Source organism: Solea senegalensis, linkage group LG19 (genome assembly GCF_019176455.1).
Source record: "Solea senegalensis isolate Sse05_10M linkage group LG19, IFAPA_SoseM_1, whole genome shotgun sequence".
NCBI classification, from domain to species: Eukaryota; Metazoa; Chordata; class Actinopteri; order Pleuronectiformes; family Soleidae; genus Solea; species Solea senegalensis.
In genome coordinates this window covers 10419817-10446287 of record NC_058038.1, presented here as the reverse complement: position 1 = coordinate 10446287, position 26471 = coordinate 10419817, and the positions used below count along the sequence as shown (strand labels likewise).

The window sequence follows — 26471 nt, the reverse complement described above, 5'->3', positions numbered from 1 at the left end:
TTGGTTCATCAAAGTCCAACTTACAAAAATCTTCAGACGGTGTCCGATACAGATCACAGCCTCGAGTATCTACAGATATCAATATCATCAACATCTAGGGGTGCAGCTAACGATTATTTTCATAATTAATTAAGCGACAGAGTAACAGAGTAGTCGTCTGGTCCATAAAATCTTGAAAAATATAGATCAGTGTTTGTCAAACCTGCAAAGGACGAGGTTCCCAATTGTCTTGTATTGTCCACAAACCAAAATGATTCAGTTTGAATGATTTCTTAGTTATATGGCGCAAAGAAACAAGACAATATTCACATTTAAGACGCTGAAAAATCACAAAAACTAGTTTTAATTCTTTAGAAAACACTCAAACCGAATAATAGATTATATCGATATAGTTGACGCTTTATTCAGTAATCGATTAATCACTTCAGCCCAAGCGATATCGATGAGATACTGTCTTAATACTAGGTAAAACTCATCCGTTTTCCTCATTTCTTCTTTTATCTTAAAAATAAAGAATCCTTCACTTACATCCTGGTCACATGACATTTGTGGCATTCATCGTCATTTACAGCCAGTGCTTCACAAACCATTTATTGTATGTGATCTGTAGGGTTTTTGGACTCGATCAGATTCTATTATCATTTTTAGATCCTGTCATTTTAAATAGCATTTGACTGATTCTAAGAATTGGTAAAAACAACAAAAGGGGGAACACAACTAATGTTTTTGTGGCTTTATTGTCACATAAAACTTGTACATGATTACATTATTCTTGGTCTGTTCCTAATTTTTCTGCCGCTACATATTTCCCCGCTGAATTTCACAGGCAACTCAGGGACCCGGAACAGGATTCTGCTGACAAAGACAGTAGTCAGGATTAAGACTGTGGGACAAATGGTTATAGAAAAGCATCTACTTACAGAAATCAGGTCAAAAACACAAGTTTTCACATCATTTTAACGGTTACCTTGGCAACCACCCTCGGCCTGCAGATTCCAAACCAGTCACACAGCTGATTCCTGTGAACCCGTACTGTGTCGAGGTCATTCCCCCTGAAACAGACACCCAGCACATGTCACACACTGTATATGAGCAGAATTCATCAATCTGGTTTCACCACTAACCAGTCAGTATCGCTCAGCAGGGTCAACACATCATCCAGCAACTCTGGATCGACGACATCGTCGTGGATCAGCAGCATCTCATACATTTGACTCGCTGTGCTCCTTCTTACCTAGAGTTGTCAGAGAGGAAAAGTTCATCTTTTTGTTTATCACCATGCAATAGTCGACAAGTCGTTTTGCCCCAAACCACAAATAAATCCAGTATTTGACTGAGTTAGTTGCATGGCTAGAAAGCTGAGCAGGCTCAATCATAACAATGGTAACGATAAATATATTCATATAGAACCTTTAAAAACACAAGTTTACAAAGTGCTTTGACGAACAAAGCAAGATACGGGACACAAAGGGAGAGAAACACAAAGACATGTCAACAACAGAGAAACAAAACCAAGAAGACAATGTCCCGTAAAAGCAAGTAAGTGATACTATAAATAATACAACATAAAAATAGGTTAATAATGGCTACTGATGAACCGATTGTACATCTTTTAACAAAACATTTGTTTTTTTTTGATTTTAGGTCATTCTTGTCGAGTTTGTGTTTATGCATTTCAGAAATGTTAAGACTTGTTTATACGTTGTTTATTTGTGATTGCAGACCTTAAATTGGACCCATGGTGGAAGAAATAAATTTTTTTTGTAGTTTTTTTTTATTCTAAAACACAGTCTATCATTTAGATACAAGTGTTAATGTGAGCAGCCGTTATCTTGTGAACGTACCACAGGGAAGTAATGGCAGAGTAGCATGAGCAGCTGGGACAGAACCTTCTTCCTAACCTCACCCTGGAACTGCATCAGACCACAGAAGCTGGGAAACACAGCTCAAAAGAGTCAGCACAATCACCACCGACAGTTTCAATTCATTCATTCATTCATTCATTCATTCATTTTCATTAAGTGCTATACTGTATATAATGTTCACGCCTCTCATTGAGAGAGATACTTACATGGCTATACAGGCATTCAGCTTTGTGACATCTTTGGATTTCCTGAGCTCTTTGCAAAGATCCAGAATATCCACACAGAACTGATGACTAGAAAAACAAAACAAAAACAGAAAAATGTTAGTTCTCAGATGGCATGCAATCTTTTTTACACACATATACATATATATATATATACACACACATATATACATATATATATATACATATATACACACATATATATATACACACATACATATATGTATATGAAAGAACACATACAGCAGCACTCACTTCTCTTGTGTGTTGAAGATTTCAAAGCAGCCGTTTGTGAGCAACAGATTGAGCATCTTAAGAAAAGGAATATTTACCCTAGGAAATGACACAGATGACCAATTTAAATTTGCACTGCATATACATATATTTTAATTATTTTTCCATTTGCAGCCGTATAAAAAATAACTGTGTGTACCTATCATTGTGGAGATTGTCTCTGAAGATGGAGAGCAAAGTATCTCCAAACTGTGTCAGAGCAACACTGTCGTCTTGGATTCCTTTCAGGTAGTTGAGCAATGACTGGGAGGAAAAATTTACCTGAATAGAGGCAGGAGAGCAGCAGTTAAAAGTAAAACTTAAACTTAAACATACACATTTTTTGTTATATCACTACCACATTGTAAAATGTGTACTCGCAGCTTTTTAGTGCGCACCTGAGGAAGGCCTTGGAAAGACAAACAGGCTGCAGTAAAGACCGAAAGAGTCAAACCCTGACTACATGCTGAAGATAAACAAAGTCACATGGAAGTTGATTTACTGAGCAATAGAAAAAAGTATATAGCGCATGTACGCTGTGAAATATGTGTTTGTCGACCAGAGACAGTTTTTTGCAGAGCTGAAATGAACGCTCTCACTCTCTCTCCACATTTATGCCGACCGTGAGTGCAATTCCTGGAAAGTTGGTGGACGCTCCGTCTCTCTCTGGCCTGTGGTGTGAGAACGGTAATCTTGGCCAACATATTGATGCAGCCTCGGCTCAGTTTCCTTAACGCAACCCTGTGTAAACATACCAGGCCTCCCCGTCTCTGAGGATGAATCTGTGGCAAAGAAAGGCCAGAGGAGCAGGAGGTAAAATCATGACGAGCGCCAGAGACCGTCTCCAAGGGAATACGTTTACAGCCTCCGTTGGCAGATGAGTTCAACTTAACTGGCCTCGCTGCTGCTATTACATGCATTACGCGTTGAAAGTTAAAAATAACCTAACATTACAAATCTTTATGGGAAAGCCTTTTTTTAAATGACCGCTAGTTCACACAAAGGGAGGAGGGAGAACTTGATCAACACTAGTTTGAGGCCCCAGCTGAGTGATGGGGAGAAAAAGGTCAGGAGTGGAAGGCAGCAAACCTGTTTCTTAAGACGTCATTCAGTTCTGTATCGTCAACACGCTGAATCTGAACTGATGGGAAACTCTCGCCACAAGAGACACATTTGATTCATTTATCTGGACAGTTTGACGCTTGATGCTCAAGTGGCTGCAAACTGGCAAAGGTTGTAAGATTCAGGAAATCATAATCAACAGACTGATCACTGAGAGAGTCAGGCTTTCACAAGAATACACAACATTTAACAAACGGCTCCCTCTGCTGGTTTAAAGTCATCCTGAATAATACCAGCTAAGCAGGACTAAACACCAGCTACAATAGATAAAACAAAGCAGCACACACTGAAAAAAAGAATGCCATTGACCATTGAGTTGACTAAAAAGTAGTTTCATGGCCAGGTAATTTTTCTGTTACCTCACTATTCCCTGTCAGAACAAGCAGATAAAGGTCTGCAGTTGATTGCAAGTGTTGATTTTGCATTTGGTGGCTTTTCACTGAACGTTTCAATATGAGGTACACAGATATGTCAATGCAAGTGAAGAAGGCCATCATCAAGACTGAGAAAACTAAATAAACCTATCATAGAGAGTAGCCAAATCAACAATTTAGACCTAAAAGACCAAGGACGACAAGTAAAGAGGGTGATCACAGAATTCTTCTGAAGGTGAAGGAAAACCCAGGTACAACATCCAACCAAGTCAAGAACACACTTGAGGTGGTAGACGTGTCAGTGTCAGATCAAGAGATGCTGTCATCAATGTAAACAAAGAAGGGTTTACAACAAGGTGCAAACCACTCATAACACTAATGGCTAGATTATAATTTGCAAGAACATATCTTGAAAAAAGCCTGTAGAGCTCTGGAAAAAGATTCTCAGGACAGATGTAACCGAGCTGAACTTGTACCAGAATGGTGGGAAGAGAAAAGTAACAGCTCATGATCCCAAGCATACCACGTCATCAGTCAAACACGGAGGAGGCCGTGTTATGTCATGGCTGCCAGTGGACCAGGCTCACTTGAGTTTATTGATGATGTGACTGTTGATGCAGGATTATAATCCTCTCTGCTCAGATTCAGCTAAATGCTGCAAAACTGAAAGGAAGGCATTTCACATTACAGATGGATAATGACCCAAAACATGAGGGTAATAAAGGAAACCCAGACGTTAGGTATGTAGTCATTGACTGCAAAGGATTTTCTAGCAAGTATTAAAAAGGAGCCTTTAATTTATCATGATTTGAGTTTGTCCACATTTTGAGGCGGAAGCTTAATATGCAAACGAAGAAGAACGACATCATTCAGGTTGTGCAAAGGCCACTGCAAGACCGTGACCCATGTGGGAGAGGAAAGGGGTGAGGGGGGTGAGTCACACTGAACGTATTATAAGATGGGCCAGGAAGTGGACTTCGCAACTCTCTGTATCATAGATTGTTTATGGTGGAGGGACGGAAAATGTTCTCGAAGACCATGATTCCAAATTTGGTGTTTTGTTAATGGCCTTTCTAATAAGTGAGTCTCAATTCGTCTATTGCTATTTAACTGGGTTGAGCTCCTGTGACTAATAAGGCTACATGTATTCACTGAACCGGTTTGTCCCTCAGTCTGTCCCCCCAAGTATAACACATAATGCTGTCATTCGACTAAGTTACTCCCTTCAAAGATGACCTACCGTAGACTCGGTGATCCCTCCCACAGACACGGTGAGCCCTAGCAGGGTGTGGTAGTGATACTGTGGCAGTCCCAGCAGCTGACTGATATAGTGGAATGACTGGGATGAAGCGTTCCAGTTCAGACTGGTTATCGTCTCACTGAAAGATATGACACATTTTAAATAATCTTACATTTACTTGGCTCCACGTCACGCTGATACGTTAAATGTTATGTACAGTATTGTGTAAAAAAATGTAGGCTTTTATTTACAATGTGAATAATGAAATATCCACAAACAAAACATCGTCTAGAAGCACATGGAGTTTCCACAGAAAGTACAACGGTGGTAAAATCTCAGAGTCGCTTGGAACACACAAACTGATATTTAAATTAAAATAATGTATGTGTACATATTAATAGTAATTAACTTTATTTATATAGCACTTTTCTTAACATTGTTAACAAGATAATTAAAACCAAGTGCAAATAAAGTGCTCAACAATAAGTAAAACAATGGTAGTTAAAACCACACAAGCAGTTGACTAACACATAGCGAGACATGCAGAATGAAAGAAAACAAATAAAAACAAATATGTATCAGAAAAACATAAAGCACAGTGATTTAAAATGATTAAGGGCATTTAAAAGAAGTGATTTAAAAGAAGCTTAACAAGAGCTCAACAAATGCAACACAAAGTTGGAGCAATGTATATGTTTAAGATTATAACAGCTTTTGATTTAATTCAGAGTTTTGCTTGACTTTTATTAACCAGAAAAGCTGACGGTTGAAATCACTGCAGCAGCTATTACAGTAAGTGAAAAGCAGGAATTACTCACACAGGAAAAATGGCCAAGACCTCCTCCCGGTGGGGGATATGTGGTACTGCAGGCTCTGTGCTATGGAGGAGGCGCAAGAAGATGTTGCCGGCGTGGGCTCTGGATCGGTCGATCTTCTCAGCTGCCTGCTTGGCCAGGCCACACATCATGCATCTCATCCTGCATCACACGTAATGTGAAAATGAAATGAAGTGAAAATGAAATAAAGAAAAACTTAACCAAACTTCACATTTTTGAAAACTAATAATGATTCAGGCTGGACTGATTTAGTGCTGATGTACCGACATTGATTTTGTCTGACACCAAAGACCAAAAAAGACACTTCTACAAAAAAAATTCTACTCACTGATCTGAAGAAAGGATCTCTGGAGCAGTGCTGGCCACCAGCAGTGTCACATCCATCAGACTGGTCATTGCTGCCTCCCTCACCCTGGTGATAAAAGTCAGTGGAGACTTAATGATTACAATGATGGAAGTGACTCTACTTTACACACACTGAGTAAGTCCTAAAATATGATCTTCTAATATGGTTTCTTATGTACAGGGAAACAAGTCACCAGATGAATATTGTTTTTAATGTCACTGGAATTTGCAGGTTTGTGGCTGCAGGGCATAATTTGTTTATGTGACCTGTAAATCACAAGCATTCATTCAAACGTCACGCCCTGAAACAGGTGCACACAGGCAACAAGAGGAACCTCCGACTGTTGGCTTATTGGCAAATGTGAGGGAAAAGGAAATTAAAGATCATCTATGTTGTGAATGATGAAAGATAAGAAAGAATGCGTTCCTGTACAGGTGTGGCAGGAATGATAAGGATGTGCAAACAATGAGGAAAAAAGAAATAAAGAAAAAGAATGAAGGAAAGGAAAAAAGATTGCTTTGCTTGACAGCCTGAAAGAAAGTGCCCTTCCCATGCTATGAGGACAAGTGACAAGCCTGGTGGCATTCCAGGCGAGTCACTAAGCATGGCCCAAGGCTACTACTGAGGGAAGCATTTGTGTCGTCTTCATGTCCTTAAGTGGAGGGACAGAAAATCTCCAGAGGCCTCAGGCAGTGATCTTAATGCCTTAATGGCAAATGTACGGTCTTAAGTTTTAATCATCAGTGTGTATGTATATCTTTTGCACATAATGTGCATGTTCACTCACCAGGCTCCTATGTCCCCTCTGCTGTCGGTTGTGTAGTCGTTGATGTTTTTGAGCAGCGTGTCATACACCCCAGCTACATTTTCACCACAAAGAGCAGAGTCTGGGGAACCCTGGACGCAAACACCAACCGTCACACACACTCTGAGGGAGAGTGAAAAAGGAAAAAAAAATACTCAAGGATGCACATGAACACTGTAAACCAGATAACATTAAATTTCAGAAGAACTGCATAAAAATAGTAGTAGTAGATGATGATGATAAAGTGACCAACACATCATTCAGGTCCTGCAGGTATTGTCACTTGAGTGTTTATTTTACAGACTACACAACTATGTTGTTAAACTAGCAGACAGGCAGGACAAAGGACTGAGGAGAGACAGAGGGGCCTTTCTAACCTAAGCCCAAACCATTCTCAAATAACAGAAATACAAATAAGAGAAATAATAGACAAAGAAGGTGTTAAAATGAGGAGTCTATAAAAATGTAAGAATGTGAGAATACTGACTGAGAAATTGCCTTGACAGCATCTCTCCTCGCCTCTGTAAAACTCGCCTCCTGGGTTACTGTGCACATCTGCTGAAGACCTTCCAGGATCTGTGAAGAAAACACTGTCAGAGTCTGGTTTGAGGACATTAATCTCCTGGCGACTCACTCTTAACTTAACTTAAAAGTACTACTGGACTAACCCGACCCCTAAACCAAACCTCATCCGAACCATACAACACGTCTTCACCTTGAAATGTCCCCATAATGTGACTTTGTAAACAGATTTAGGTCCACACAGCATCAGTTATACGTGGAACACGCACACACAAAATGCCCTAATATTGAGGCAGTGAAATGTCAAATGTCAAACATAACTTCAAAACACACCTGTTCCAGTTTACCACTGATGATAAATCTCGGCAGACAGCCGAGGGCAAGGGCGGATCCACAACGCATGAGTATCTGTGGACTCTTGAGTCCGTCAACGTATCGAGATACCAGGGCATCTACACATGCACGGAGATACACACAGCACACACAGGTTATTCTCAAACTAAGACAAAGAGCATCACGCATGGGTTCACACCATTCAATCTACCTTGGATTTGTGGGTCAGCCTGTCCTGACTGTGTCTGGTAGTATTCCTCACACAAGGCAGACAAGGCTGCTATCACAGCATCCTGCAGAGACGGTAAACAAACAGTTTCTTTTGTGAATTCAATCCTTTAACTGTCTAGTGTAAGGTGGAAAAATTCAAATTCTGTGACGAAAATCAGAAGCTGACCATCATGCTGTCCTTCACTCCAGAAGAAACAAGATGAAGGGTTCGTATGGTGTCATCAATGAATTGCTGCCACTCGGCTGAAACACAGTGTCACAACATTAGACATCTGTGGGTGTCCTACTGACTGATTACTGTCTAAAAATAATGAACTTACCGATAAGTGGATCATTCTTAAAAGGCATTTTGGACAAGGACAGCTTTTCTATTAGGCTGCACACTGCAGAAATAAAACAAACAAAACACAGTCATACAAGTTGTCCTCCATTGTGTTTCAACTAATTAGAAAAACTATTAAATTAATGTTGGTTTGCTTATACTCTTACCTGCTGGTCTCATTAGCTCTCCACCAAAACCCCTGCAGGAAAAAAGCATAACTTTAACATGAATCCAAAATGACACTACTAACAAAATAATCCACTAACATAATAAACGTACCTGTATTGTTTTCTGTTGTGTAGCTAACAGAAATTTAAAAAACAGAAGAAGCAACAGAAGTCATTTTGACAATTCATTCAATCTGGCACAATTCTTTCTTTTTTTTGCACTTGAGGCACTCTTACGTTTTGGTGAATGTTTTTTAATGCATCTACGCATTCTGAGGAAATCATGTCCACCACAGTCCTACGTGACAAATACAGAGAGAAGGTGCATCCGTTAGTTTAAGTTTAGTTCCAGGTTTTCACTCTTTATTATACCCCCTGCACAAATAAAACAATGTTTTACCACTATCTCAATTCAACAGTCAGTAACATGTTCTGCTGCTGCAACCAGCATGTGAGTTTTAAATATTCCTGGGTATTTATCATTTGGACACTAAATGTCTATCAGTGTTTAAAATTAATACATGACATACATGATTTACTAAAGAGTCTACCTGTTGGTCTGAAGGCCCAGTTTGTAAAGAGCATGCGTGACCTCTGCACATGCCAGAATAGCTCCATGGCGACCGTGAAGGTCAATGCCCACAGCCATGGTCAACAGCTTTGGCAGAACTGAAACAAAAAAGATGTTTTATGTTCATTTTTGATCAAATTACAATTTGCAAAGTGAGCTCACGGAGGAAAAATGTAAATCAAACCAGCGTACAATTTTATAAGTCTAAATCTAATCTAAATATTATTCAGATTTTTCTTCTGTTAGCATTTTTCACTCCTGCACACTTGCACAGTGTATATTCATGACAAATAATTATGGGCTTCAGTTGGTTCCAAAACGAGGTATGTTGCATGAGCATTTTACTTTTGTCGAGAGCTCTGCTTCAGCTGGGGAACAGGCGAGGTGACATTGTTTACCTGTTGTTGCCATATAATCAGGCGCTTGAGGCGTCAAGTGGTGAAGAGCTTTACTTGCGAGCTCCCGGATCACGCTGCAGAAATGCATAAAAAGATCAAAACAAAACGTCAATATTGATTCGTCCTATGGGCTGGAATCATGAGGGCTAAGCAAGTATTTACCTGTCCCAGTGGTTGATCTTCATGGCTATTAAATGGTCTATCATAGCATTGGTGTACTCTGGGAAACTGGCTATGTAAACACTGTGAGAACAACAACAGAAACAGAGTGAATTCAGCTTCAGACACATCTCCATCAGTGGGAAATTAAATAATTCCATCCAGCTCTCACATTCTATACATACAGAGTGAATGTTCTTTGTTCAGTGCAAACCTACATTCAAACATACCCTGAGGGAAGCATCTTTATCCATTTCACTACTTGGATATTTGTTCTTCTGCATTTCTGCCAGAGGTGAAAATGCTTGAAAGGTTTGAAGCTTAACTTTGCGGGACTTAATAGACATCATAGTCAAATAATGTGCAACACTAAGTGTGCTGCTGTTCATAAAAACACACCAAGCAACAAAACTGCGCATAGAGTGTAGGAAAACATTAGCAACTCCTATAATGTGTGACATATTAAGGTATTCATTTTTTACTGATTTTGTGCCACGTTACCCAAATAAAACTACAAAAAGGCGTTTTGCGTTTTGTGGTATTCCCTGAAATGGTTGCAAATTCTTCAATGTATATTTAAATGTAGTTTATGACAAGAAGTTCTCTTGAATGAATAAAAAATGAATAAAATCTAACTGAGTCAGGGAGGAATGTGTAGAAACCGTTCTAAGCAACTGCTCAAGTGCACATTTTTAATTTTAACAATGTGACACTTAAGGTCAACATGGCCCTTGTGAGACCACTCAGACTTTCTTACCTGATGTTCAGGTAGCAGCTGTTGAGATTTCCAACAGCATAGTAATCTGCTGCAGTTAAAATGTCAATACCATGAGGAAAAGTTCCCTGTTGAGACACAAACAAGCAGAAATAAGCTCTTATGTTTTCAGTGCATTGCATAAGAACGGTCTAAAATGTTCAAAACTCAGCAAAACGATGGGCAGTCACTGATTTGACCCCAAATTCAACTCATGACCTCACTTTTTCCACAGTCTTTGCTTCACAAGATTTCACTATCAAGGCAAGTTTGAGCAAGACCTGTGTTTTGACAGCAAATTAAATTGGAATCACAGTATTTCTCTAAGTCATATTGTAGTAGGACAGTCACAAACCTGTCTGCCAACATTCTCCTGGAAGGCAGCCTGGGACAAAATGAGAAATAAAAGTTAAAAAATTGTGTCGTGAAACTGTACATATTTAATAAGATAAAGATAGGAGGAGGTCGACCGGGGAACTTACAGAAGCAGCTCTGCGGCAGTTAACGTTCCTATCAAACACGGCCGTGATCAACAAAGCGCTGCAGAGGGAAACACAAAGTGTTGGTTGAAGGATATAAATGATTTCATGGAAAAAAAACATGTCTACACCAAAGGTGGTGTATTAATTTGTTAAGAATCTCTGACTCAGATGTTTTAGTGATGTCTGGATTGCATCACCGACACAAAACAGATTTTTCTGAAGCGTTGCACAAGTTCCCAGCAGAAATACGTAAATTTAACCACAACATGATTAATAGCAGGGCTGTAATGATTATTATCACTTTGAAATGGTGATGTTCTCAAATGTCTTATTTTGTCCAAAAACCAAAATGAATCAGTTGTAATGATTTCTTTGTTATATTGAACAAGAAAACCAGACAATACTGTATTAATGTATGTATATTTACTGTATAATGTATAAATCGTTGCAGACCTAATTAACTGTGACCCTACCGCAATATGTTCTGTGTTTTTACCTCGAAATCCTTGCTTCTTTACACTCTCTCTTCAAGTTCTACAAGTGGATTCGAATGTAAGTTAGTGACGGCAAAATGTCCGACCTAAACAACTAAATATCCATCTGCCACTTACTGCTGCTCACTTTGTTTGCTCACCTTCCATGTTCTGCGTTTCCTAACAGAAAGATTCAAGCCTGCAGCTTTTATAACTGGCCCATTTTGCCTTCAGTTACTGCCCTTAGCCTAAGGGCTTGAAAAAAAAAATGCAATTAATATTAATATTACACTCTGAATCCAAGTAACTGTAACTGTGGAAGTAGAGACACTACTGTTTGTATGTATGTGCCCCGGAGTCACTTAGTCCCACATTAAAAAAAAAAAAAAGTGAGGGTTTTTTTTGTGTCATCAAACTGTGATGAACAGAGCAGGAACCAGCTTGTCTGACTGTTTCTGCCAAACGGCGACCGAAACCTACAGCAACAGGCGAAACCTGGCAATCCTGCAGGCTAGGGAAAGGGAGGGTGTTGTCGCGACTGCCGATGATAATGGCAGCAGGGGTTCGAACTGACTCTGCAGAGCTGGTCTGCACAGTCAAAGGCCACAGGTCCATACATGCACGCTGAGAGAGCGAGGAGGAGGCAAGCCGTTACTGTTGACAAAGACGGCGCATACATGACTGGATGACGTTGCAAGTTAGCTTCTCTAGCATCGAGATCAATCACATTTTTTCTTCAGTCAACCCCAGAGTCATCTACTTGAGATTTGCATGAGATTATCTATAAACGTTTTTCACATATACACCCATTTACTTTAATCTCATAACACCTCAGCCTTGTGTCTGAATAAGCATCCTGGTAATTTCTGTAAATGACTCATGTGTGAGGAAAGAATATTGACATAAAAAAAGCAGAGTCACATAGTGTATGTATGCAAAGGAATATACTTTTTACGTCTCATTTCATGTGTAGAATTAAGAAGGTTATTAATTCACTGTCTTTTTGTTAGAACAGGTTTTTATTAATCTGTCCCTACAAATGCAGATACCACTATGGTTATACAATTTAATTCAATCATTATAAATATTATAATTATTTGACACAAAGTATATAATTTTACATTTGGCCAGTATGTAAAAACAAAACCAAGCAAATCCCAAAATGTCTTAAGGCTCCTAACTGATGTTTCAAAACTGAACTGGTTTCACTAATGACTTTCCCAATAGCAGTGATCGTGGAAGACTTTCGGGATGTAGGGCTTTATGAAACTGAGGAGTGTATCATTATTGTGTCACACGGGGAAGCAACAAGGATTTATTTATACAAAAGTGCCACTGGCACTGAGCCACAATAAGATCAACAGCACATAGAAACTGGCAGCAGTGCAATGTTCATAGAGAGATCGAACATTATAGTCATTATAGTCCAAAAACACCTGTAGCATATAGCAGTAGTATGTTTGTTCAATTAAACATAAGTGTATTGCAAACGTTTGATGGTTACATACAGACTTCCAAGATGTAGTAGAGAAAAACTGGTTTCAGGCAGTAAGTAATGGCTCAGAGAAAATCCTTTTTAACTGTTTTTTGAGAAAGATTCCTGTTTCAGTTGTGAGCTGCAACTCTATTCATATTTGACCTTGTCAGGAGGGGATGGGACTCAGATATTGATTATTACTAACCAGTAATAGTGAATTTACCTTTTGCTGTAACGCACTGTACACACCAACACACAAACAAGGTGTAAAGAGGAGCAGTGGACAACACACATTTGCAGCCCTGGCGCAATGCCGGTTAGGTTCCTTGCTATGGGCCACCTTAGCCCTTTACCTGTCTGTCCTGAGATTTAACCCTCCAGTTACAACCCCATTTCCCTACCACTTGTCCACAGGCTGAACCCTCACAAGATTGCCTTTCAAATCACTTAAACCAGTGGGTTCTCAAAGTGGAGTCCAGTGTTTCCTTTGAAACCACTGACATAAGGAGATTATTTGACAGAAACAAATGTGTTGTTGGTTTGGATTTCTTGAGACCTAGGCATATGACAGTTTTAGGGGGGAAGAGGACTTACCTGGCAATCTGAGTGACGAAAGGCTGGAGCTCTGTGGGCTCATAAGCTCTGGCAAATGACCAGCACACATAGCAGGCAGCATCTCGCACAGTAGAACCAACACTGCATGCTCCCCTCTTTTCATCATAGATCAGTGACTTGATGATGAGTGGCACAACTGCAAGTGATGAAAAAAAGAAAAAGATGCATGTCATAAAGTCATCAACTATAATGCAATTCTAATTCCTTTTGAATGCAATGCTTACTTCACATTAATGGTGGATCTATAGATTATTTTTGTAGTAAACAATTCAAATTTCCAAAAACTGAGAAGCAAAGCTGTACTTGGATTTTACTAAGAGGCAAATCGATATAGATTTATAAAGATTGAACTGAAAGCAATAGCAGAAAGGTTGTGCACAAAAAAAAGAAACTACTACAACTACTTACGTCTATATTAGGAAAACAAAGAAAAACATGTTGAACAGTTTCACCGGCTGCGCATGTAAAAATGCTACTGAACTTGACATGAAACTTGACGCATTTCCGTAAATGAGCATGTTACTTTCAGGATCTGCAGAGTGATATCCATGTGGTCATTTCCACAAAAAGGAGAGACGGACTAGGATAGAGGAGGAAGTTGAATTAGCGCCCACCTGACCTCATCATGTAAATCATCCCTTAAGGCTTGACTAATATCAAGTACATCAATGTTGCCCGAGGGCCCTGCTGTTTGGGCTGAAGCCCCACCCACTGAGACAACACCTCAGAAAAAGGAACTCACCACACAACTACCATCACCAAATGCAGCACACACATGCACCTTCACTCACATTCACAAACACGCAGTGAAGTGAATGTCCTGACGAGATCATAACACTGGCTGTGGAAGACGGACTGGCTCTCTGCAGAACACATACTCCGGAGAGAACACTATTACTACAACAAGTGAAGGTAATCTTATTTTTAATTAACGTTTACTCAGTAATTCTGTCTCTTTGGAAAAAAGCCATTGTTTGGTTAAGGGGTTTATATTTAAGTATGTTGCACTTGTTGCCAATAGGTTATAATTAGCATCTGCTCGCACTGCTTTCACTGCGGACCTTCTGAAAACTGTTCAAAATAGTTAAACAACAGACCACATTTAAACAGATATTTAAACTGAGCTCAAAGAACCCAATCATATATTTTTTATGAAGAATCCTACCTTACATATTTTATGAAGACAAAAGGAAAAAAACAGGAAAGTGTATCAATATAATATCATGTTAAAAAGAGATTTCGCTTCATACGAAGGGTGTGGTTTTGTGTGCTCCTACAGTTGGACAGAAACTTGAGTGACAACTTCTTGCGACAGCGCATGACAAGCAGGTTCCTCCGAGCGACACCCAGTAACTCTTGACTCACAGCTTAAGGTGATGTTTCATTTCAAAGGCGGACCTGAGGTGTTTCAGATGCCAATCACTACACCTGTTTTAGCTGGTTGGTACATAACCAAGAATCAAATTATTAAAGAGTTACTTCTAATGATCTTATTTCTGCAGAGCTGGTGAGCTCATGAAATGATGAATGAGAGCATCCCGCAGGTGTAGTCATGGGAAGCAGGTGGCTGGTAGTTCCCACGCCGACAGCAGATATTAGTAAGGTTGAGAGATAATTCATGTCTCTGCATGCCCTCCAGGGCCGTGTTAGTAAGTGTCTCGTCTGCTTAACAACTGCCTACCAAGTGCCTTAGCAACTCCCTAACTGTACAGGACACATGAGTGCAGGAAAATCATAATGATAGCAAGATGAGCACACAGGCCAGCGAGAAGCGTTTGCAGGCTGCTGTCAATCAACCACAGGCACAGTAAGGTGCATGTGCACATGTATGCAAAACTGCAGGTGCCTTTTTGCATTCAAGAGACAGATTTCCATTTTTAACCATGCTCTGCTTGGTGTCCAAACCAGCACAAAGTAACAGTTGCAGGAATACATTAGCCTGAGGGCACAGTGTTTAGTGCAGGTAGAGATTTTCTGACCAGGCAACTTAAGGAAAAACTGAGACAATCTTAAGAACCGCTCTCCAACTGAACCAGTCAAACAACTTTATGAGCCTCATTACTCAGTGACAATCTGGAACAAAAGCAGCAATGATTCACCAGTTGCTCCTATATGCTTAAGTGTCATGTTCCCCAACAGCTTCAGTATTTATGAAAAAAGAGAAATTGAATCTAAAAACTGCTGCTCTTTTTTTTTTTCTTTCAAAAAACGTGCATTAGAATCAAGATGGAGACTGTTCAGGAACGCAAGCCAAAAAGGCCACACTACATTCCACGACCACCGGGCAAGCCCTTCAAGTACCAGTGTTTCCAGTGTCCTTTCACCTGCAATGAAAAGTCCCATCTTTTCAACCACATGAAATACAACTTGTGTAAAAACTCAATCTCGCTGATGTCACAGAAAACTGGGCATACAGCTCGACAGGCCAAAGCTGTGGCAAAGGGGGTCCCCATCATATCCAAGGATTGTGCAAGTCCAGCGCAGGCAGGTTTAAACGACAGCCTTGAGAAACAGGGAGCTGACGAGAACAAAGCGGAGAGCAGAGAAAATACAGAAGAAATAGATGTGGGGTGTGACAGTCCGGTGAATAAGGACAGTCGGAATGTGACAACACCAAATCCATCTACAGAGAGTGAAAAAAGAGACAGTGATGAAGCCAAGTCTTTGCCACGCCCATCTGCCTTCTCCCCTGTTACACCCAACCGTGATGGAACAGACGCCTTCAAGTCATCTGTGCAGCAATCAGAGGATTCACAGTCCCCAACTCCAACTTTTAACCATCCAAGTTTACAATGGGGCACAATTTCATCATCCATCCCCCTAAAACCATTACCCCCTCCCATGGTTCCTGAATACCCAACTTATCTCATGCCAGACCGGTCCCCGTATCCACCCTACTACTTTGCAGGAAATCCCCACACAAACGAGCCAAATGCTTCTTCTTTCCAGCCAGAGTTTCTGGACCCCCAAAGGCCTTTGGTGCCACAACCAATTGCCCCACCTCACACTTCCCTCTTTCCAGCATACACATACAGATACTGCCACCCTCTTCACCCGCCCACCCCTCTACACTATGCCCTGTATAGACCACATGAGCTCTCCATGCCAATTACAGGACCCAGATATATTCCTCTGGAGTTGTATGACCCAAATTTTAGGTCCAAGGATTATGATGTATACCTGCATTCAGGGCCGAGACACAACAGCTTCAACACATCTGCACAAGAGCAGAGCAAGCATGGACAGAGTGGAGACAAAGCAACCAGACAAAGCCCTAAAGAGGGATGTTCAGCTTTGGGCTCCCCCGACAGGCCGAGCCATGCACACACCATCCAGAGAGATACAGAGGCACTGAACTATACCAGCATTGGTGTGACACAAACAACTCCCCAATTAGGACACACAGCTTCTGACTTAAGACAAGAGGAGTCTTCAGAGAGTTTGCCACATTTAAGTAATCAGCATGTGGACAGAAGGTAAGCTAATATTTGTATGCATCCAGAAGCAAATATTTCTTTCTAAGCTCAACTGTGTCGCTATATTTGCCTATAAAATGTTTGTTTTTGGCCCGTCCTTTTTAGGTCCTCAGAGAGCAGAAGTTATTCATCCATGTCCGTCTCAGAGCCATGTCCTGAAACCATGTCAGAACAAGATGATAAGGACAGCAGAGTAGATCTGGCTCCCCTAAATCTCTCAACAAGAAAACAGGATAAAGAAAATAGCCCATCTGAACACAGACTGAGGTATTCCGACACATTAAAGGGGGAGATGTTGCCTCTGAACCTCAGTCTTCGACCGTCTTACAGCAGCCCTGACGATCAGCTGAGGCCAGACAATGAGCTGGAGGAAGAGCCATGTGACCAGAGGCAGACTGCAGCACTGGCACTGTGTCAGCTAGCAATTGCAGGCTCTGCTGTCTCGTCGTGTGACTTCAGCACTGCAGTCGTGCCCTCATATGACTGCACAGATGCTCGAAGCCCGAGCTCTCCTGATGACACTAAGCATAAGGTAACTGGCATGAAAAGAGCAAACAGGGGTGAGTCTGAAAACCACTGCCATAAACCAAATAAGCAAGCAAGAGCTCCACGACGGGTTCTGAGGAGGAGGCCTCGCTGATGCTGACAAAGTATCTCTCACCTGGACAAATGTAAGCCCCAGCGTATTGAATATCAATATTAAAAAGTATGAATAAAGCACTGAATGATTAGATCTAGTTCTTGTCAGAAGAGAAGCAACATATCTACAGAACTGCCACAAGAACAACTACTGAAAAACTGAAAATGTTGTCACAGGTATATGTACATTATGTTTTGTTACACTTGATTTAAAGAGGTGAAAAGCATTTTTTTAAGGGTTCTTATTATTTAAACGTGGACACTTTTGTAATATAAATGTTTACACTGTGAGATGTGGTAATGCACTGTAAATGTAAAACATGAACATTTAATAATAAAGAAATAACAACAACAACCTTGCATACAACAGGCCATGTATCTTGTAACATGTGAACACATACCATCTGTCAATCTGGAAGGCAACAGCAGGCCTCGCCTACCAAGTTCTGCCAAGGCCAGGCAGCCTCCATGCCAAGCATTGTCAGTTTCCTGGAAGCTGGAAGACAAATTACATGTGTTTCTTGAATATTCAGCTGCTTGAAAAAGTGTCAGGCATTGTGGAAAAAAAAAGGAAAAAAAGAAAACTAATGATAAAAGCACTGCGTTGCTGATGCCGAGAGCTAATACACCCCAGGCATGAACCTACCTCAAGCAGTCCAGCAGTGATCCAACAACCTCATCTGCCAATTCCTTGGGAAGCCTCCCAGTCACCCTCCCAATGCTGAAGGGGTAAATAAAATAGATTCTTTGAGTCTTTGACATGAATAATTCCAAAGACAAGTAGCAACAAGGACAACTTGTTATCAGCTCCTGTAAATTTGCAGTGTGAGGACACATTGTTACCCTTTTGCTGCAGACCAGCGCACCACTGTTTCCTTGTCCTTTAGTCCCACCAGCAGATGCTCTGTAAAATAGCATGTACATTTGATTTAAAGAGGAGACATTATGCAATGCCAAACATTTTTAAAATGAGTGGAGGTGGGACCTCACCAATAACAGTCTCTACTTCTTCAGGTATGTCAAAGTCCTCCTCCTGTTCCCGTGTGTCTGCATGAGGAGTCACAGCATCAGCTGTTACAGCAGTTTGGGACATGGAAAGGTTTGCGGCCAGGGAGCGGCTGCCTCTCTGGTACCTGAAAAACATGGGACATAAATATTTAAAACACTGAATTATGTGCTCATAGTGCTTGCTCATGAAAACAAACTATATTGTATAGTATACTACATTAATCACCACGAAAAAGCAGCTAGGAACACAAATAAGAATGGGTAGACATAGGCACTGACTTTATACATTAAAGATGTTGAAATGTAACATGGCTAGGTTTTACAGAACCACACATTCAATCAGAATCAGAAGAGCTTTATTGCCAAGTACGATTTGCACATACAAGGAATTTGTTCTGGTGTCATTGGCGCATAACAAGCATACAAAATTTTCAAAAGTGAACAGTAAACGTATATATACACAGTATATAAATGTTTTTAAAGATGAAAAAGAGCACTACAGAAAGAGCAGTAAAGAGCAGTAAAGAGCAGTACGACTGGGCAGAAGTGAGTAACAGTGCAAAGTGTAATAAGTAATAGTAATGATAGTATTTAATGGTTTTATGACTGACCGCCAAGCAGCCAAACGTGGCTTCAGAAAATTGAGGCCAAGTCGTTGCATTAGTTTGACACTGAACTTCCTCAAAATGGCCTCACTGCTCTCTAACAGATGTTTCTGCTCGAGACATTGCAGAACTGTAGGAGCTGGGAAACAAAGACACAATTAATGCATGTTGTAATACAGACATAATTTAGGCAGCTAATAGACTACATTATACACTTACTTAGAGTACTAATACACACAATTCTGAAGATCTGTCTTGCAGCTAAGGCTTTTCGATGTAGATTTAAATATTAACATAAATTAACAGGCCTCAGGAACAAAAACAAAAAACTGAACCATGCATTTCGTGTCATGTGATGCACTGACTTCAAACCAAGACAAACAGGACTCACTTATTTTTAATAGCATTTTCATACTTACCATACATACCACATCACATCATCACCTGAACCCAAACCAATAGCAAAGTGAATTACTACTCTAGACAAATAGGAAACATTCAAATATCTCTCCTCTGGCATAGGCAATTTCAGTACACAGAAATAATCCAGTTCCCACAGACAAAAGCAACTTAATTGTAGGTTGTGAATATCACAATGGCGCACTCAAATAGGGCTGCAACTAAAAATTATTTAGTTGATGATTTCATAAGCAATTAACTTGTCGATTAATCGGATATCGATAGAAAATGTTGATCAGTGTTTCAACAAATAATGATGTTCTCAAGTGTCTCATTTCATCCACACAACACAATTATTCAGTTTGAATTATTTCTTTGTTATATAAAGCAAGCAGCCAAAACATATTCATATTTTAGAGGCTGAACAATCTGAGAACTCAACTCCAATGAATGTAGTGATCAATACTTGATCAATAATTTTTTAACGGGACTGACTATGAAGGAACCTTGCTGCCATGACCTTACCTCATATTAAATTACATTATTGTCCACAGTTTAGTGAGCCCACAAAGCTGAAGTCCACATATGATGAATATGATATGGACATAACAAGGCACTTCTTAGAGATTTAATGAAATCAAAAACAAAAAAGTGTTCCCTTCATATATTAACACTGGTATTTTATTTAGGTTGCGCTGTCCTGATAGCTCACTTGTCTTTCGGAGAAGCCTGTGAGACCAACTGGTTGCGGTTAATGGCAAATGTCAATGGATCTACGTTCACTATATACAGTCAGTAAACAGACAAACACAGGAACCTACCATACTGCAGGAGGTCATCTCGTTTCCCATGTTTAAAAAGCTTTGCCTAGGAAACACATAAAATGACCAAGTCAATCTTGTACTGTAAACACATAAGATAACAGTAATATATCCAATATATGGAATGTTCTCCATAATTTACAGCAGTACTGTACATCCTGCCAATAGTAAGTCATTTCTGGCTGTTTGGGTTCATATATCCAGATATTGTTTCCTCAATGCCCACACAAATAAGTAATCATTAAGGCTGAACAGTGAGTTCTTTCTCAACATGTTACACAGGTTTATGTGCTGATGATAGTTCTGTAATGTACTTTCTTGCAGGGGGGGGGGCACACAACTCATCACCTCACCTCAACTGACAGGGAGTGAGATTAAAAGAAAACATTCATTAACAAAGAGTGGCGGTGTCAACAGGTGTAATTGGAGAGTGCTTTTCATTGGAATGAAGTACCCACAACCCTGTTCTCATTTGCTGATGAACCGTTTACCTTAAAGCTATGGATTAAACTGAGACAAGTCACTTAAAGCAGGCGATCTCACACACGCAACAGGTGCATTGTACACCTGCCAGAATAATATTAAGTGTTGGCTGAAAAATAGAATTCATGTCAGCTCTTGTAAACAACCCACTGCAGGTTGAAATAGCATCATGCACAAAGAATACACTGGCTTAAAACAAACATGCAGGCAAGCGTGCATGCAAAACAAACTGTGTATGATCTTAAGTGTGTGTTTACCAGAGACTGCAGGGCACCATCCAGCACCCTAACATCCGTCAGTGACTGATCACTGGTCTGGGAAATAATGCAGAGGCTCCAGTCCAAAAAATCTCCAAGGCACTTCTGTTTCACATCAGGGCGTGTCATGAACCTGTATAGTCACGTATAATAAGACAAGAAAGAAAGAAAAGTTTTTAACTGGATAAACACAAGCACACACCAGTAATTATAGGAACAACACTGCCCTCTATTGGTTATATTAATATTTGCAGTTAACAACTTCACATGGTTGCTGTAAGCTAATAGTATCCAAAATAAAACTCTAAAACGAACATCAAATTGTATTGATTTGATCAAAATAACATTGTTTTGCATCTGCTACTAATATGAATACCAAACCAACCTGATGTCAGGCTGGTTTTGCAGGGCCGTTGATAAGCTTTTGGGGGCCATTGCATTGGTAAGAGGTATAGTGAGCTGCGGCTCTGCTGATGTGCTGAATGACACAGCCTTGTGTATGAAGGATTGACTGTGATGCTAATAATTTAGCAACTCTCTGAGCAAATCATCATCATTCAGCTCATTCAGTAACAGACTGAACCATCCACACCAACAGAGCCACTTAAATGTATTTTATTTTATTTGATATTAGAAATATGTCTTTGATCTTTGATCCTTCTAACTCTTAGTATATTACCTTTCTTGTTTTTCACTTTAAGTTTGAAATTTAATCTTCATATTTCATTTTATTTTTCTCTGGGACCTCTTCATAGAACCCTTGAGGTCCCTAGACCTGTTATTGATAAACGTTGTTCAAACTACTACAATAGTTTATCAGGGTTCTCAAGCTTTGAAGTCAGTTCAGAGTGAGATTTTGTCAGGAAGGACAGGGGTGTTGGTGGCCGGGGGTTATGATTGTGTGTTGTAGGCATTGGTGGCAGATTTTGAGGCCTTCAGGGTGGGGGGGGTAGGGTGCTGACATCTTTGAAACAGACAAATGTAACGATTAATGTATGCATGGCCAGGATAAAAAACCTAAAAATTAAATATTACAACTAAAAGTAACCTCCTGACTAAAATAGACTGTGCAACGATGAAACTGTATTTACTGCAACGGCACTGCAAACTGTTATTTCAAAAAGAAAAGAAACAACAGCAACAATAAAAACAGATGATGGAAATATGACTACACTCGTGTAAGGACAAGAAATGATAACAGAATAAGCCACTTCCCTTCCTATATATTTTTCAAGTTGTTACATTTCAAATGTTACATGGTTATTATGTCCAGTTTTTTTATGTATTGTATATGTATTGTTCTGTGTAGCAGTGTAGCTCACAAAATAGTATCTGTGCTCCCGTTTTGACATTGATGGAAAAGCTTAGAAATCACACTTTCAGAATCTGTAAATAACTGTCCCTCAGCCTACTTGTTCCTGGTTTTTCCATGGCTGGTCACATATCTGTTCTTAGACATCTAACGATATACTCCTACCTTTTAGCAAAATGTTTGATATGTGCATGTGATTATATGTTGAACGGGTAAAATTATTTTTCATCTTTCTTCTGTGTCCGTAAAACACTGTTTTTTGGACCTATTACAAAATGAAAATTATTTTTTTTTGTTTTTGTACTTACTTTGATACCAGTACGGCTGCAGCATCCCTGGGTTTACTGCTGACGACTAGATAAGACTGTAAACAAGCAAATCACTTGTTATTCATACTGAATAAAAACATTAATGTTGAGCAAAATTGTATAAATACACAACGCCATGCTCATTTCACAACATTTTAGTTCAGGTATTAAAAACACCACTAGCTTCTGTGGTTTTGTTTCACAGTAATTGCAGAGGAGACACTTTTTTACCGTTATTGTTGATAGAAGAGCAACAGATGCTTTGTTATAAGTTACTTTCTGTCAAACCTTTTGCAACAATACTACTTTAAGGCAGTTAAAGTTACATTAGTTACTGTAGTGTTTGTCATGTTTCCTCCCCAATATGTTTTTGGGATAACGGGTCTCTGTCCTGAGCTACTGTCATTAGATGATCATGGACAGACAAGGGCTGTCACTTGTTACAAAAGTCAAGTTCCACCATATATTATGACTGACACATGTGACATTCAGTCACCGCGTGTATGGAACACCCGTAGCGCGAATATCATATCATTCTGCCTTGTATTACTTCACTTCGTTCACACATATACAAATAACTTGCCTTTGCAATGTTTAAGATGCGGTCCATAGTGGATTCTCTCGTGCTACCTCCATCTGAGTCCAGGTGGCCATCCAGACGAGAGAGGTCAAAGGGTATGAGGCAGGTCATGGACAGCCACAACAACAGAATGTAGCGAGTTTCCCAAGTCTGGTATATATAGAGTAAAAATAAAATGTTCACTGTAAAGACAATATATAACATATACATAAGAGGAAGTAAGTAGTAGTAAAGTCAGTCTCACCTCAGTGTCTGTGGAATCCTGTTTGGACAGTAGGTCCAGAACTGGCTGGAGATCAGCTACCTCATGAGGCAACTGATGCATGAAGATTTTATAGCCTCTTACCTAGACAGAAAAAAAACAACAATTAAATACATACATATTTTACCACCCTAGAGCCTACATCACCAAACAGGATTATTGAAATCTGCAACTGTCAGCAAGAGCGTAGTGGGATTTTTTTTTACTGACCTTCGAGATAATATAGAGAAACCTGAAGCCCAGGTGAACCAGTGAAGAAGGAGACTGTTCATTCTTTACAAAGTCCAGTATCATGTTTACCATCCATTCTAATACCAAAATGGAGAGTGGAGGCATTTTAATTAAAAATAATATATATATCCTGTCCAAAATGAATCTACAGAAGTGACACAGATCATTTTAGAGTCATGTACCTAGATGTGGGTCCAGCAGATGAGGCTGATCTTGGTATCTGTTCATTATCACTGTGGGGAGAAAAGGCAAAAAGTAAGGGACTGTGAGCAAACTGAAAATCAAAAAACATAGATTCAATTTAAGTAGGTACAGCTGTTCATCTTGTGTATTTTAAAGCATTTGTTTAATTTGACATTGCATTTAGGCATATAGACATGAAGTTCAAATTGAGCATTAGAATGGGGAAGAAAGGTGATTTAAGTGACTCTGAATGTGGCATGGTTGTTTGTGGCAGACAGGCTGATCACAGTATTTGAGAAACAGCTCATCTTCTGGGATTATCTCACTCAACCATATCTCAGAAAAAAGAGATTATATATCCATTGAGCAGCATCTGTGTCGCAGACAATGTTTTGTTGATGCTAGGCATCAGAGGCGAATGACCAGACTGGATTAAGACCAAGTGGCAACTAGTTATGATGTCACACTAGGACAAATAGGAGTCTGAACTCCTATTTTGAAGCCTTCAGAATCTCAATTTGGCCAAAAGTTCAGAGGCATCGCACTAGTGTCCACTCATATTTATGTGCTGTAATTTATCATCCATTTCCCTCTAAATGGAAACATAATTTAGAACATCTACATTATGTGTGGCTACACAGTGGTTTGCATTGTTCCCTCATACAGTAGGAGGTCACCAGATCGACCAAGTGCCTTCCTGTTTGCATGTTTTCCCTGTTAACTGGACACTCAAAACATGACTGTGGGTGTCAGAGTGAAAGATTGTTGGACTGGCTACCTGTCCAGGGCGTACCTTGCCTCTTGCCTGTCAGTTAAAATCGGCCCCAGTTCCCCTCATACCCCTCATATGGAGGACAAAGTGGTAGAAAATGGACGGTTTGAAAATCATGTGCTTGTGAAAAAGACGCAAAACGAGTGATTGGGTTCATTAACCCGCAGGAAAATGTTTGCTAATACTATAAATCAAGCAGCTCAAGTAAGCTCATCCCATGGACGTCATGCTATGCATGTATATCCATGCTATGGGTCAAGAGTAATACAACGACTTGTTTGCAATAATAATGGTACCATGAAACCATATCTGAACACTTAACATGTCAAATCTTGAAAGGTTTGGCCTGCGACTGCAGCAGCAGAGGATCGTACTGGCGGCCACTTCTAGTGTCATGTGTACCTAACACTTCTATGTGAGAGTCTGCAGTCAGAGCACTGATTTGTTTTAGGAGTTCTGTTGATGAATGTCTCACCCAGAAACCTCTGTTCGGCGGTTTCTCTGGTTTCCATGCCCTCGTGGACCTCCGGCAGACTAGCGATGAGAGTTCTGGTCTCGTCGCTCTCATTGAAGCTGTCGAAGACACATGCTGCAAGAGTCACGTCGGACTCTCCGCCGTCCCCGCTGTCCGGTGAGGCCATTTATAAAATAATCTTTTTGAAGAGGCTAAACTTAGTGTCTGATGTTACGGCGCAGGCACCAGTTAGCTAGCTAACCACAGAAAAGAAATGGATGTGGGTAAGAATTGGCCCGGGAAACCGTGGTGTGACACGTTTATATGGTGTAGAGAATCTTAACCTTTTTTTTTTAACTCGCTTGAAATAAAATTAATTCCACAAAACAAAACCCTGGTTCCTTATTATATTCCTCTGTTGTGATGCTGCAACAACGTATCTGCGTACATCCACACCCCGCCCCAGTACGGAAAGCGAGAAGTGTCTATAAAGGAGTGACGACTTAAAAGTCACTGGGTTACCTTTCAGATGCGCGGTTCAAAATTCAGCAGATCGTTTTTATCATTTACATTTTTGACACATTCTCAAGTAAAACGTGTTTAAACTAAGAAATAACTGACTTCTAAATAAAATAAATAAATAGCTTTTAAAAATACAGTGTGCCAGGACAACTGTAAACAGTATGTGTGATTCAGTCTCAGGGGTTCAATTATGGAACAGGCTAACAGATGAAGTAAAGCGAAGACAAAGACAAATCAGTTTAAAATAATATATACAAAATGCAATTTTACAATAAATATAAGAATGAACAACAGCAGTTTAATCCAAGATAGAAATGTATATAAAACTAGAACTATTCTTGTGTTGTACTGAGAACATTAAAAACATTGTATAAAATATTGTGCAGCTAATTTTTCTACAATTAATCTTTCAAACCTATTCATATGCTGCCAGCACAGTGTCTTGCCAAAGGACACATTGGCTTGTAGTCTAGCGAATCCACAACCTTCAAGTTCCACTCCACTCACTCTACCACTCTGATGACATTGCCCTCATGAAGTTTTTTTTTTTTGTTAATGACTCTCTATAAG

The 26471-nt window shown here is 39.9% G+C and overlaps 2 protein-coding genes across 4 annotated transcripts; one reads left to right on the top strand and one right to left on the bottom strand.

The window, feature by feature from the left end:
- Positions 1 to 718: 718 nt before the first annotated feature.
- Positions 719 to 25841, bottom strand: tbcd (tubulin folding cofactor D). Of its 3 annotated transcripts, none has more exons than XM_044051681.1 (39): positions 25401 to 25841; positions 24153 to 24203; positions 23950 to 24047; positions 23722 to 23823; positions 23481 to 23627; positions 22898 to 22953; positions 21278 to 21410; positions 20538 to 20583; positions 19324 to 19456; positions 18695 to 18837; positions 18548 to 18608; positions 18351 to 18425; positions 18106 to 18200; positions 13569 to 13725; positions 11025 to 11082; positions 10898 to 10927; positions 10546 to 10631; positions 9792 to 9872; positions 9630 to 9703; positions 9212 to 9329; positions 8898 to 8958; positions 8773 to 8795; positions 8661 to 8692; positions 8492 to 8554; positions 8338 to 8414; positions 8152 to 8233; positions 7941 to 8059; positions 7573 to 7661; positions 7068 to 7208; positions 6263 to 6346; positions 5917 to 6075; positions 5099 to 5237; positions 2523 to 2644; positions 2345 to 2422; positions 2072 to 2158; positions 1845 to 1932; positions 1125 to 1234; positions 968 to 1052; positions 719 to 855 (listed from the first exon to the last, which is right to left on the bottom strand). In XM_044051681.1, exons 1-39 carry the CDS (start codon positions 25564 to 25566, stop codon positions 832 to 834), a joined length of 3573 nt encoding a protein of 1190 aa, XP_043907616.1. In that variant the 5' UTR covers positions 25567 to 25841; the 3' UTR covers positions 719 to 831. The 3 variants fall into 3 exon arrangements, with proteins under 3 accessions (XP_043907616.1, XP_043907617.1, XP_043907618.1); XM_044051682.1 differs by having other exon boundaries at positions 719 to 852; XM_044051683.1 differs by having other exon boundaries at positions 8898 to 8960; positions 9217 to 9329.
- LOC122785757 (zinc finger protein 750-like) lies at positions 14390 to 18026 on the top strand. Its single transcript, XM_044051697.1, has 3 exons — positions 14390 to 14501; positions 15809 to 17065; positions 17171 to 18026. The coding sequence occupies exons 2-3, from the start codon at positions 15816 to 15818 to the stop codon at positions 17703 to 17705; spliced, it is 1785 nt and encodes a 594-aa protein (XP_043907632.1). The 5' UTR covers positions 14390 to 14501; positions 15809 to 15815; the 3' UTR covers positions 17706 to 18026.
- Positions 25842 to 26471: the final 630 nt, after the last annotated feature.

Bases quoted from the DNA above. Each gene is read 5' to 3' on its own strand.
- LOC122785757 (XM_044051697.1), top strand. From the start codon at position 15,816: ATGGAGACTGTTCAGGAACGCAAGCCAAAAAGGCCACACTACATTCCA. The intron at 17,066-17,170 runs GTAAGCTAATAT...CGTCCTTTTTAG, and splicing joins AATCAGCATGTGGACAGAAG to GTCCTCAGAGAGCAGAAGTT.
- tbcd (XM_044051681.1), bottom strand. From the start codon at position 25,566: ATGGCCTCACCGGACAGCGGGGACGGCGGAGAGTCCGACGTGACTCTT. The intron at 22,954-23,480 runs GCAAGTTATTTG...GCTTGTTTACAG, and splicing joins GCATCTTAAACATTGCAAAG to TCTTATCTAGTCGTCAGCAG. The intron at 7,209-7,572 runs GTCAGTATTCTC...ACTCTCCCTCAG, and splicing joins GCTGTCAAGGCAATTTCTCA to AGTGTGTGTGACGGTTGGTG.